Here is a 13820-nt window from a genome sequence, read left to right as displayed (position 1 = left end):
CATGGATTATCTTTTTTCCATGCCCTCACTTTCAGTCTGTATGTGTCCCTAGGTCTGAAGTGGGTCTCTTGTAGACAGCATATAGATGGGTCTTGTTTTTGTATCCATTCAGCAAGCCTGTGTCTTTTGGTTGGAGCATTTAATCCATTCATGCTTAAGGTAATTATCGATATGTATGTTCCTATGACCATTTTCTTAGTTTTGGGTTTGTTTTTGTAGATCCTTTTCTTCTCTTGTGTTTCCCACTTAGAGAAGTTCCTTTAGCATTTGTTGTAGAGCTGGTTTTTTGGTGTTGAATTCTCTTAGCTTTTGCTTGTCTGTAAAGCTTTTGATTTCTCCACTGAATCTGAATGAGTTCCTTGCTGGGTAGAGTAATCTTGATTGTAGGTTCTTCCCTTTCATCACTTTAAGTATATCATGCCACTCCCTTCTGGCTTGTAGAGTTTCTGCTGAGAAATCAGTTGTTAACCTTATGGGAGTTTCCTTGTATGTTATTTGTCATTTTACCCTTGCTGCTTTCAATAAATTTTTTTTTGTTTAATTTTTGCCAATTTGATTACTATGTGTCTTGGCATGTTTCTCCTTAGGTTTATCCTGTATGGGACTCTCTGTGTTTCCTGGACTTGGGTGGATATTTCCTTTCCCATGTTAGGGAAGTTTTCGAGTATAATCTCTTCAAATATTTTCTCTGGTCCTTTCTCTCTCTCTTCTCCTTCTGGTACCCTTATACTGCGAATGTTGTTGTGTTTAATTTTGTCCCAGATGTCTCTTAGGCTGTCTTCATTTCTTTTCATTCTTTTTTTTCTATTCTGTTCTGCAGCAGTGAATTCCACCATTCTGTCTTCCAGGTCACTTATCCGTTCTTCTGCCTCAGTTATTCTGCTACTGATTCCTTCTAGTGTAATTTTCATTTCAGTTATTGTATTGTTCATCTCTGGTTTTTTGTACTTTAATTCCTCTAAGTCTTTGTTAAACATTTCTTGCATCTTGTCGATCTTTGCCTCCATTCTTTTTCCAAGGTCCTGGATCATCTTCACTATCATTATCCTGAATTGTTTTTCTGGATGGTTGCCTATCTCCATTGCATTTAGTTGTTTTTCTTAGGTTTTATCTTGTTCCTTCATCTGGTACATAGCCCTCTGCCTTTTCACCTTGTCTATCTTTCTGTGAATGTGGTTTTTGTTCCACAGGCTACAGGACTGTAGTTCTTCTTGCTTCTGCTGTCTGCCCTCTGGTGGATGAGGCTATCTAAGAGGCTTGTGCAAGTTTCCTGATGGGAGGGACTGGTGGTGGGTAGAACTGGCTGTTGCTCTGGTGGGCAGAGCCCAGTAAAACTTTAATCCACTTGACTGCTGATGAGTGGGATTGGGTTCCCTCCCTGTTTGTTGTTTGGCCTGAGGCAACCCAACACTGGAGCCTACCCAGGCTCTTTGGTGGGGCTAATGGCAGACTCTGGGAGGGCTCATGCCAAGGAGTACTTCCCAGAACTTCTGCTGCCAGTGTCCTTGTCCTCACTGTGTGCCAGAGCCACTCCCCACTTTTTCAGGAGACCCTCCAACACTAGCAGGTAGGTCTGGTTCAGTGTCCCCTGGGGTCACTGCTCCTTCCCCTGGGTCCCGATGTGCACATTACTTTGTGTGTGCCCTCCTAGAGTCTCTGTTTTCCCCAGTCCTGTTGTTCTGCAATCAAATCCCGCTGCCTTCTAATTCTGATTCTCTAGGAATTCCTCCTCCCATTGTGGGACCCCCAGGTTGGGAATCCTGACGTGGGGCTCACAACCTTCACTCTAGTGGGTGGACTTCTGTGGTATAAGTGTTCTCCAGTTTGTGAGTCATCCACCCAGCAGTTATGGGATTTGATTTTATTGTGAATGTGCCCTTCCTATAGTCTCATTGTGGCTTCTCCTTTGTCTTTGGATGTGGGGTATCTTTTCTGGTGAGTTCCAGTGTCCTCCCGTCGATGACTGTTCAGCAGTTAGTTGTGATTCTGGTGTTCTCGCAAGAGGGAGTGAGGTCACATCCTTCTACTCCACCATCTTCGAAGACGATTTTAATAAAAATGATCTAGGACAACTTTAAGCAGCCTAGTATATCAGGAACCCTTGCAACTGCTACAGGCTTCTTTCCTCCACACTGTTTCCAGACAAGGCTGTGTGCCCTCTAAGGAGCTACTTCCATATATAGTCCTCAACTATATTATGTTAAAAGACAAAGGTTCCTCCCATTAGGTTAAAAAATCCAACTATAAAATCCACCTATGCTCCACTTATAGAAAACATATCTCCCAAGGCTCCAGGGAAGATTCATAATATATGGTAAATCCTTTTATCAGTTTTCCTACCACGTGTGTGTCACGGCGAGGTGTCCCTTACTTCTCTTCAAGGCAGAGCAGCTCCATCCTCAGCTCTTATCTCCTATGCTTAGACACTAGTGCATTTTATTTCATCCTACACCTTTAATTACCACTCTCCATCACTTTCTGCCTTCCAGAAATTTGTTAAAAATTTCTTCTCTGGGCTTCCCTTGTGGTGCAGTGGGGTTTCCCTGGTGGTGCAGTGGTTAAGAACCCACCTGCCAATGCAGGGGACACGGATTCGAGCCCTGGTCCAGGAAGATCCCACATGTCGCAGAGCAACTAAGCCCGTGCGCCGCAACTACTGAGCCTGCACTCTAGAGCCTGTGTGCCACAACTACTGAGCCTGAGTGCTACAACTACTGAAGCCCGCACGCCTAGAGCCCATGCTCCGCAACGAGGAGCCACCACAAGGAGAAGCCTGCATGCCACAACAAAAATAGCCCCCGCTCACTGCAACTAAAGAAAGCCTGCACACAGCAACGAGGACCCAATGCAGCCAAAAATAAATAAATAAATTTATTAAAAACGAAAAGTTTATTCTCCACTAATGGCTCTGTACCATTCTCTTTGCTTTGGGTTTTTTCCCCCATGTTTTACTCTTTTACTATCATTTTAATGAGATTTTGCAAAATAAAGGAGATAAAAGCACCATCATCTCAGCCAGTTACTTTTCATATTTTATCTATTTTTGCTATTTGTATTCTGTTCAACAAAAGTATTTATTTTTCATGCATAAAGAAGAAGTCACATATTTTATTTGTGGTGTTTTTTAGGGGGAGCAATGTCTTTCTATTTATTTCCATATACTTATAGTTTAAATTTTCATGCACTTACCATTGTGAATTTAGAAATATTTATGTAGGTCATCATTAAAGATCATATTACTTTCACTTATTTAGTGCATTCAGAGAATATACGCAACTTATATTCTTTCAGGATACATTTACTTTTTTCTAGTTCAAACTGATACTATTTTATTCACATATTGTTCATGTGTTTATACCAAGTTGAGCTAATATATTCTAAATAGGTTTAACTGAAGATCTTGCTATTCAATATAGACAATGCCACAAAGACTTCTGATTTGCTCAGTTTAACAGGTCTTAGGAAGTTATAAAGTAATTCCTTTATATAAAATATATAAAGATGCTATCACATCTAGTTTCTTCAAAAAAGAAGAAAAAAATATATTCGGTTTAGGTTTCATGAAAAGCTGGAGATTACTAAATGTGTAGTTATCACTGAAGCAATAGCACAAAATATAATGTTATCGTTCATCATCTTTCTAACTGCATGGCTTAGTATTCTGCCCGTTACAAATTATTCTTATGAGGAACACACATAGAGAAAAATGAGGCAAGATAAGCCCTAAGTTACAATTAGTTTTGTCCTTTATTTGCTTTGGGGATCTGTTCTTTCCCTTACAAACATACAGGAACTGACAGGCACTAAGTAGAAATTTATCAGTTCTAAGGATAGGCAGAGGAGGATCTAAGAAACATGGGCCATACAGAACAATTTTTTTAAAGTAAAAAAAGAACACAAAGAAAAGAGGAGTATAAATGGATAGGAAAATTTCTTTGTTTAGACCAAAAGTCAACATTTACAGGCAGTTATATTGCCTTTCACAATGTGTATGATAAATCACTTTTAAATTATTCTGTTGTAAAAATCTCACAAAATGCCTGCGTTTCTTTTTGGTTTAGACTTTGGCATTTATGAAGTCCAAGCTTTTCCTAAGATTTTATTCATAGATAGAGTGATAAAAATATAATTTTTCAAGAAAGTCACTAGTTTTTTATCATGTATTACATCAATTGATACTCTACATCTTTCACTGCATGGGACTACAGGGTATGAGGGCTTGAGTTTTGTGGGAGGTTTTCCCTATATCTTTAGGGCTGCTCTATCAGGCTTGCACAAGGCATTTACCTTTCAAAACTCTACGTCTTTCAGGTAGATTGTGATTACATTTTTTTTATTATATTCTATAAATATAACTTTCACAGGAGCTACTCATTTACCAATACAAACTGAAAATCGACTTAACAAGAGTTCTTTCTGGCTTGCATAAGTAGTCCAAAGTCTCAAAGCATGAGCAGAGAGGGTCAGGTGAGGGGAAGATGATGATCAGGTAAACAGCATCATGGAAAATTTAATTTTGCTGACTTCTTTACTTAGAAGCAGCAGCTGGACTGGTATAATGATAATGACGTTCCTGATTTATCTCTTTCCAGATTGTATAAATAATTTCCCATTTTAAAATTCCACACTTTAGATTTAGAGCACTGAAAAAGCAACTACTCATGTTCAAATTATAGTTAAATGCATAGCATCCCACATGAATGATCATTTATTCAGAATGTGGTATTAATTCTATTTGCTTTGTTTTAAGATTCCTTTCTTTGCTCTTGGTGTAAGTATGTGTGTTGGAATTATTGCCATGTTCACCCAACATGTTCATGTTACTCTAATTTCAGCATGTGGCAAACTGATGAAAATCACAGGCCCAGTTACAGTCAAGACATCTGGAACCCGATTTGGCGCTTGGATGACAGATCCCTTAGCATCTGAAAAAAATAACAGAGTATGTTGCTTCCTCAAATGCCTTTGCTTAGAATTATGTTTTATTTAAGCTTTAAGCCTACTAGACTATCCATTATTTTTCAGGGATATTAGTTTCAACTTGAAAAGTGTTACACTGTTTGCAAATATTTTCAGTTTGATAATATTAACATATCTACAGATACATGGCAAACTTATTTTAGTAAAATGTTCTATCCTATAATTCATCAGTATAGTGAGTCTAATTTTTTATTGGTTATTACTGTTTTATGCTTGAAAAGGGCTAGTTACAAGTATACAAATTTTTCTGTACATTCCTTCTAGAATTTGCTCCTTAGTGTGAAAAAAAAAACTAAATAAGTAAAAAAGCTCAAGAGCTACCCAATTCACTAAAGCTAAAATATACCTAGAATCTAGGGGTAATTTTAAAGAAAACATCATAGAGGGTATTTGGCAATGCCTCTATTATGAAAATCAATACACTAGAGACTTACCATAGCTCCATCTATGTTCTATTACAGAACTCAGTACACATTAGGATTTTCAAGGGTTACATCCAAGCAAGTTTAGTAGCTCAGTTAGTAAAATTATTTCATTAAAAGGTGGTTGTACCTATAAGCTGATCAAATGAACAAGTATTACTAGAAGGTTCTTTGTTATCCATAAAGGAAAAATAAGTTGAATGCTCAAAATTAAGCCATATATTTTTCAGAGCAAGGGATGGAATAAATAAATTTTCTGAACGTGATATTTTTTGCAGTTATTACTAATCAAATTGATCAGGTAAATGAAAAAAGTGATGTGATTTGCATTGATATATGTTTGATTCACTCAGTGATACGCACTGAATGGTAAAAAATTTTTAAAACAACAAAAAAAGAAAAGACAAAAAGCAAATCAACTTCAAGGCAGTACATTTAGTTGTTTCCTTTCCACACAGACCATGTCACTATCTTTGCCAAAGCCTGCAGTACTATCAAACTGCAACAGGTAAGTGGTAAGAGAATCTTCCAGAGCCTGAGAATGACAATATTAATATGTGCTGATTCTCACTGTCTTTATTTTGGAATTCTCAAAAAAGTACAGAATTTAATTACTTCATTTTTTCCTTCTTCCCAGGTTTGGTACATGGACAGTTATACTAACAATAAAATTGTCCGTGAGTACAAATCAATTGCAGACTTTGTCAGCGGGGCCGAATCAAGGACATACAACCTCCCGTTCAAATGGGCAGGAACTAACCATGTTGTCTACAATGGCTCACTCTATTTTAACAAGTATCAGAGTAACATCATCATCAAATACAGCTTTGATATGGGGAGAGTGCTTGCCCAAAGAAGCCTGGAGTATGCTGGTTTTCACAACGTTTACCCTTACACATGGGGTGGGTTCTCTGACATCGACCTAATGGCTGATGAAATCGGGCTGTGGGCTGTGTATGCAACTAACCAGAATGCAGGCAATATTGTCATCAGCCAACTTAACAAAGATACCTTGGAGGTAATGAAGAGCTGGAGCACTGGCTATCCCAAGAGAAGTGCGGGGGAATCCTTCATGATCTGTGGGACACTGTATGTCACCAACTCCCACTTAACTGGAGCCAAGGTGTATTATTCCTATTCCACCAAAACCTCCACATATGAGTACACGGACATTCCCTTTCATAACCAATACTTTCACATATCCATGCTTGACTACAATGCAAGAGATAGAGCTCTTTATGCCTGGAACAATGGTCACCAGGTCCTATTCAATGTCACCCTTTTCCACATCATTAAGACTGAGGATGACACATAAGCAAATGCAATTTGTGTTCATTGATCTAACAGTGTCATCTGTGATAAACTCTATAGGACCCCTTCTGGTTTTTCTTTATAATAACTTTCATCATTTCTCCAAAGCATTTTTTGTTATAAAGTTGGTGTTTCAAAAAACATCTGAGCCTGTATAAACTAACCTGTTGGAAACACATCTTAACTCCTAAATTTACAAGGCCTATCATGTCCTTGTCATGAAAAGCACTAAAATGAGCTTAAGTGGCTAAAGTCATAGTTTTACAAAAGATTAATGATCTGCCTTATGTTAGAGTCAGAGATTAATGGTGGCTTAAATGCATGAAATGTCTTTTTTTTTTTTTTTAACTCTGTCATTTTTTTACTGTCTTTTGCTCCACATCAGAAAATATTTTGGTAGGAATTAGGAAAAAAAAAAGCACTTCCCCCCCATTTATTTCTAAAAACGATTTAAGGATCTTATTTATATGAGAAAATATTATTAATCATTTTGCTGTTATACAGTTCTCTGATGCGGTGCTGTACAGTCATTTTTAAATCTCTTGCTAACATTTTATTGGCAATAGGTATTTCTACCATTGTAACCACCATTGTGCAACTGTATCTCTTCACTTCTGTGAAAGTAAGTAATATTTTTTATAAAATACACTGAAGTTTAATCTCAGTAATCATTATGGGTCACTATTCAAGAGTGGTCAAAAAGGAAGTATCTTCTCAGCTTACCCCTTTACATAAGCATTATAAACTAAAAAGAAAATCAAACCAGATTCCTTACAATAGAGTCTTTATTTTACCCCAAGTTTACAGGACCACTGACATGGAATCCTAAAATTGATTCAGTAAGGATGAGTTATTCTGATCACTCCACTGAAAGCAACCCATATAGTTGCTTGCAAAGATGCAGTTGAGTCACAACTGACTTGAGTTGACTCTACTCATTTATTACACATTCAAATTCTGTTCTTTATAATTAAATATATTAATGTTTTAACTTAAATTTTACACACAACTGGCAATAATGTAATTTCTTGTGTCAGGACTCTAAAAGTACAGGAAGCACATGTGAAAACTCTTAAAAATAAAATTTCTGTAATGTCATCTAGACTTATAAATTCTGGAGAGCTACTGGCAAGATTGTGCAAAAGAAAATTGTGGGAAAACTTGGGAGTTGTCTGTGTGGTTTATTGTATAAATAACCAATTTAGAAAACAAGATGGGACAGCAACCCCCTGTTACCCTGATTCATTGTGTGCAGAAATATTGTAACCAAAAAATAAAGCTTTAATAATATTTTATGTTAATAACACCAAAAACATATAATCAATATATATAAAACATATCACTGAGTTTGGAGGTACTTTCCACATACTTACCTAAGGCAGTTTTATGGAAACTAGTGTGGGTTGGTTTTACAATTTAAAAAGCATATTCTATAATAAATAATATATAACTTAAACTGTTGTGAATGTTTAGTTTCACACATACGCAATATCATCATTTCCTTTGTAAAGTAAGGATATAATAAATCAGATAAGGCATTGTATAAAGAAATAATACTTAAGAGTAATTCATTTCAAATGTCACAAGTAAAACATCATTCTCAAATATCTCACTGTCAAAACTGTAGTATGAAAAACTCAATCTCAAAATTGTTAAAATTTAACAAAGATTTCTTTTTTTGCCTACAAAAAGTTATTAGCATGATTTAATGACCACTCTGGGTTCTTCTGCAATGCTGTCTTCTCTTTTAAACATTTATATATGTTCTCCTCTGTCTCTGAAAGTTAGAAAATTTATGGGACTCACTTGTCATTGTACACACACCACAAAAATAATCAGTCAATACTTTGTACATCAAGAGTTTGTATGAAGAAAGAAAGTCAATTTCAGAAATGAATGAGTTTTTAGTATACGGCCTCTAGCAGATATCTGGGTCTTCTTTACTTTTTAAAAAAATAATGTAACATGATATCACGTAAATTCAAAACCTCAATGATCACAGCTTTTTTGTGAGATGTACGGCTTGTAAAGCACTTTATTGTTTTCTATGTAAGGGTTCATCACCACATCCAGGTTACAGTGTATGTGCTGCTAGAGCAGGCACAGATTTTATTATTGTCACTAGAAGTGGGGTTGACATGGGTTTAAAAATGTAATTTGCATTAAACACTTAGTTTAAAAGCATTTTTCTTAATAAATTATTATCAGTTTGTGCCTGAAATAAATAAGAACTTACTCTAATCACTGCTTTTTTTAAAATCTCCACCAAATAAAATAAATTTTATGAGGGAAATAATGACTATTTTAAAATCATACACATAATCCAATCCATAAAGAAATCCAAGCTCAGAAAGTTTTAATTCTAAGTGAACTGTGTAACTGGAATTTTCTGAATTAACCATATCATTAACAAACTTCCATGTCATTTAAATAATAATATAGGGCTTCCCTGGTGGCGCAGTGGTTGAGAGTCCGCCTGCCCATGCAGGGGACACGGGTTCGTGCCCCAGTCCGGGAGGATCCCTCATGCCGCAGAGCGGCTGGGCCCGTGAGCCATGGCCACTGAGCCTGCGCGTCCGGAGCCTGTGCTCCACAACAGGAGAGGCCACAACAGTGAGAGGCCCGTGTACTGCAAAAAAATAATAATAATAATAATAATAATATGATCATGGTCTGATTATGTTTGTGTGACATTTGTATTTGTGGCACTTGAATCATAATATTTATTACTTGCACCTCACTTACATCTATGAGTTCACAAAATGACAGTGTTAGTGCATTACCAATATGTAGAGATTAAAAAAGAAAATAATGACAAGTGCCTATATGCCACATGCCATATAGTGATAAGGTTGTGGTAAGATTTACCATGAACTCAGAATCTCTGGTTCCTATCATCATACTCATAGAGTCATTTCATCGTTATAATCTATAGTATTCTCTGATGACATCTTTTCTTCATAAAATTGATTCTTAGTCCTAACAAGAAAACGGCATTTACATCTGAAAATTACTACCAAAATTAAAATTACAAATTTTTCAAACAGAATTATTTTAGAAGTATAAATATAAAATTGTACTTATGTTCATCAACAAATGAAACCAGTTATTTTTCTACTAAGGTAAATTATATGTATAATTATACATATTATATATATATATATATATATATATATATATATATATACACACATACACACACACATATAATAATCCCTTAGCTTTATTCTCCTTAAAAAGATTTTTTTAAAACCCTATCTGAGCACTCAGGATTACCAAATTGTTTCCTTCTACAAATGCTAAATTTGAATGCAACTGAGAGCAAAATTCAAAGTATACCTTCGAGTTAGAGCAAATATGAAAAATTATTGACATTACAGAGTTTCTAAAAGCCAAGCCTTCTAGAAATATGGATATTTTTGAAAAAGAATAAAAAATGGCATCTTGCTGACTTGACAAGGTAGGTATGATTATATCCTTTACTAAACGTACAATTTGAGTTCCTATGACAATATAAAAGAATGTGAATTTATAGACAAAACATACTTTGCTTCTCCATCATCACATGATTAGTGGACCATGAGAAAAGCTACTAAAAGTGGTCTACCTAGCACAATAGGCAGGGAGCATTAATTAAAATTTAGATGCTATAGGCTGAAACAAAGCCTTAATCTCTGACTGCTCATAGCTAGAAACAGTCATTTCTAGAAAGGCTCAGAGACACTAAATATCATTCAGTTCAGTAGGCTGTATCCATACTGAAATCAAGATCATGGAATGATTTCTGTTTCTAAAATTAAGTAAGCTCAGCGTAAATCTCTTAGCTGATAGTTTGTCATAATCAGTTACTCTTCATAAAAGGTCTTGAGCTTAATAAAATGTGTTCTTTTGAATTGTTGAACTCGAACTAGAAAAAACACTGTGAAAACATTAGCTGATGGAAGAAAAACCAACTTCACCAAACTCTTTTAGTTATTTTTCTATCAAATAATGAATTCAATTGATGGCAATCTCTTGAATAAAGAAAAGCGTTTACTCTACTATTTAACCGGTCAGAAAGAAATCCTCCCCGAACTGACTTTACTAGGCTGATTTTTCTGAATCATACCTTAATATTATGTGATATAGTTTATCCCTCTTCATCAGGGTTAGAGCAACTTTAATCATGTTTGGAGTCTGCCTTGTCTCCAAAGCGTCAAACTAATTGGCAGAAGATGTATCCTCTTTGAAGCTCAGTTCGTTGATTGCCAAATAAGTTTTACAAGTATAAATTAACATTAAACATGACTTGAAAATAATATGAAAAAGGACATAAAGTTGTACCTTGTCAAGAGTACAGAGTACTTTCCATAACTATAACCATCTTAAAACATTATTCATAGTTAGAGATATGAAGCAAAATGGTGAATACGAAAGAGATCTCAGGAATAGAGCTGCAAGAAATCTGCTGGTAAACCATACACACATATGCAGTTCAGTACAAAGTTACATCCCTACGAAAGCTATAGCCTTCCCAGAAGAGACTGCACACATTTTAAAAAAAATAATTAAAATATTGCCATAAAATATAATTCTTACCACAGTTCAGACTTGGAAATATTGCATATCATTCAGACACTATCAGAAAGTAAATACTATATGACAAAAGTCTTGAAAATGGAGCAAAAATTGAGCTGATGAAAAGAAGCATTAGCCATTTTAAAGGTCTTCATGGGCATACATTCTAGTAAGAACAAGCAGCAACAAAAGTATTAATGAAAAGTAAGTTTTGATTGTACTAACTGCTATAAAGGGAATAATTCTATCTCATAAAGAGTGACTGGGTGTTTACTAGGGGCAGGGTGGGATAGGAGATCTTTAGGTGGGATAGTCAAGGTAAATTCAGTCAAGGAATGAAATGTCACCATCTGATCCACACAAAAAATTTTACTTCTTCCTTTCCATTCCTAGAAATCCATGGATCAAATATTTCTTAATATTTCTCTTTTCAGAAGTTTGTTTTGTTTTGTTTTGTTCATTTTTTGTTTTTTTAACTTGGGAGTTCAAGGATACACTTCTGATGATGACTGAACTCCCTGAAAATATATGCTAAATTTAGTGTGTGCTTGTACATTCTTTTATGTAGGGGACTTACAGCTTTCATCACATTCTCAAAGAAAGCCATGACCCAAAAGATCACCACTATGTCAATGAAATTTTAATCCCAAATTTATTAAGCATCTTTATGACAAGCACTGAATGTCTGTCATCTGTCTTGCAATACTCAAGAATTTAGCTTGTTTCAGAGAGGAAAGAAATTAACATCCTAGTATTACCTGTAATTTTTTTCTTCATTAGAACACCAAGATTAAGTTGTTCCCTATTAAAAACAAAACAAAACAAAACCTCTAAAGGGACTTTTTTTATATTTGGACCAAATCCAATTATTTTTTTGTGATCCAGCTTTAGAGCACACTCTTGCCACATTTAGCGGCTAAGAGTCTCTATTATGAGGCCTGTCCTACATCTATTGGAATCTGGAGAACATTCTCTTACAGTTCTAACACAGCCTTTTAGCAGCACCATTAGAATCTGACTGGAATTGAGGAGATGTAGTGTGCTCCATCAAATTTAACTGCAAACTCCTCTTCTGAAATTAGCTACCGCAGCAACGCATAAACAGCAAAAGAAAAGACTGTAACACTTGCCCTGGTTTAGAAGCTACTGTGGTTGATATGCACGTAATCAACAGCTACAGAAAATAAAAATAATTTTTATTTAAAAAAATTACCCTAGTCATGTTTATACAGATAAAATCATGCTGAGTAGATAACTGAGGCTGCTTCCATCAGTGATATTTTGTTTGATTTCTTTTTGTTCCCCTAAGTACTTAAGAAGAGATTCATTAACTTCCACTCTGTTATGAACCAAAAATAATAAAAATAAATATCTGCAATGTCTTTATTAAACTCCATTAGAAACTATTCTTGGAAGATGTAGTACACATTGAAAAACAATTTGAACATGTCTTTGTATAGGTAATGAGTTCTTATACTCAAATGACATTCTTGTCCTTCAGGTAAAGTCTGGCCCAGAAAAGTGGTTTAAAAGTATAATTAATTTATTATTAGCTTTTTTTTTTTGCCATTCTTCCTTAGAAAATGTACACTAAACAAATATAAAGAACCCTTTCCATTTCATTGTTTTCCATTTTTCAAGGCTATTTCATTTCTATTCTTTCATGTAAGGCTTTACAATATCCTTATGGAATAGGGAGGGCAAAACATATCATTCTGATTTCACAAATGAGTAAACGGTACATTTATGTTTCCATGTTTATATTTCTCCAAAGATAGTTCACAGGCACCTCACACTTAGTATGTTTCAAACCAAAATCCTTATCATTCCTTCACCTGCCCCCCAATCTATTTTTCCTTCCTACCCCAGATAACAAAAATACCATCCCATCCACAACCTTGTTTTCTACCACACCTTTGGCTCTTTAAACACACCTGTCCCTTCTATTATCAGATTACTATGATAAATAAATAAATCTAATCATATCTAAAATCTAAATCAATGCTATTCCAGATATTTGTTCTCAACCATTATCTTCCAATTTGTTTGGTTCTCTCACTGTTTCCTGCTCTATTCAATCAACCCTCTAATCTTCATCTCCATGCCCAGAAAAACAGATGCCCTCTTTGCAAACACCTCTTCTGTTTACTGACCTCTGATTCCTCTCCTATATAATCAGCTTTACTTTTTGCTTTGGCCAAGGGCCACTTCCATCAGCTATGGCTTTACAGAATACTTCCTGATCAAGCAAGCTCCCCACTTTCCAAGTCAGATTAAATGGTGGGTTTTATACCTTTCCTCATAATTCATATTTAAGACTGACCTCTTACTCTCTAAATTTGTGTTTATCATTCAAAATTCACTTAAAATACCACCTTATTTCTGAAGCTTAGAAAACGTCATTCTCTCAAAGTACTGATCTTATATTATCAAAATTATTACACCACATTTTAATTATCTGTTTCTTCCAAGTTAGTGTGGACTCCTCAAGCATAGGGACAATGAGTTATATTCCTTATATTTCCTGGCACAGTGTCTGATACAGAATAA

The 13820-nt window shown here is 35.4% G+C and overlaps 1 protein-coding gene across 4 annotated transcripts in view; it reads left to right on the top strand.

Moving 5' to 3' along the window:
- Positions 1 to 7876, top strand: part of OLFM3 (olfactomedin 3) — a 195575-nt gene extending 187699 nt beyond the window's left edge. For all 4 annotated transcript variants that reach the window (XM_067727063.1, XM_067727062.1, XM_067727064.1 and 1 more), the window contains 2 exons: positions 4836 to 4942; positions 6040 to 7876. In XM_067727063.1, the coding sequence (XP_067583164.1) occupies positions 4836 to 4942; positions 6040 to 6717 (785 nt within the window). In that variant the 3' untranslated portion in view covers positions 6718 to 7876. The remainder of the gene's footprint in view (positions 1 to 4835; positions 4943 to 6039) is intronic.
- Positions 7877 to 13820: the final 5944 nt, after the last annotated feature.

The sequence above is a fragment of the Pseudorca crassidens genome, chromosome 2 (assembly GCF_039906515.1).
Source record: "Pseudorca crassidens isolate mPseCra1 chromosome 2, mPseCra1.hap1, whole genome shotgun sequence".
Lineage (NCBI taxonomy): Eukaryota > Metazoa > Chordata > Mammalia > Artiodactyla > Delphinidae > Pseudorca > Pseudorca crassidens.
The sequence above is the reverse complement of the archived record's forward strand: the minus strand, read 5'-3'. Positions and strand labels throughout refer to the sequence as shown.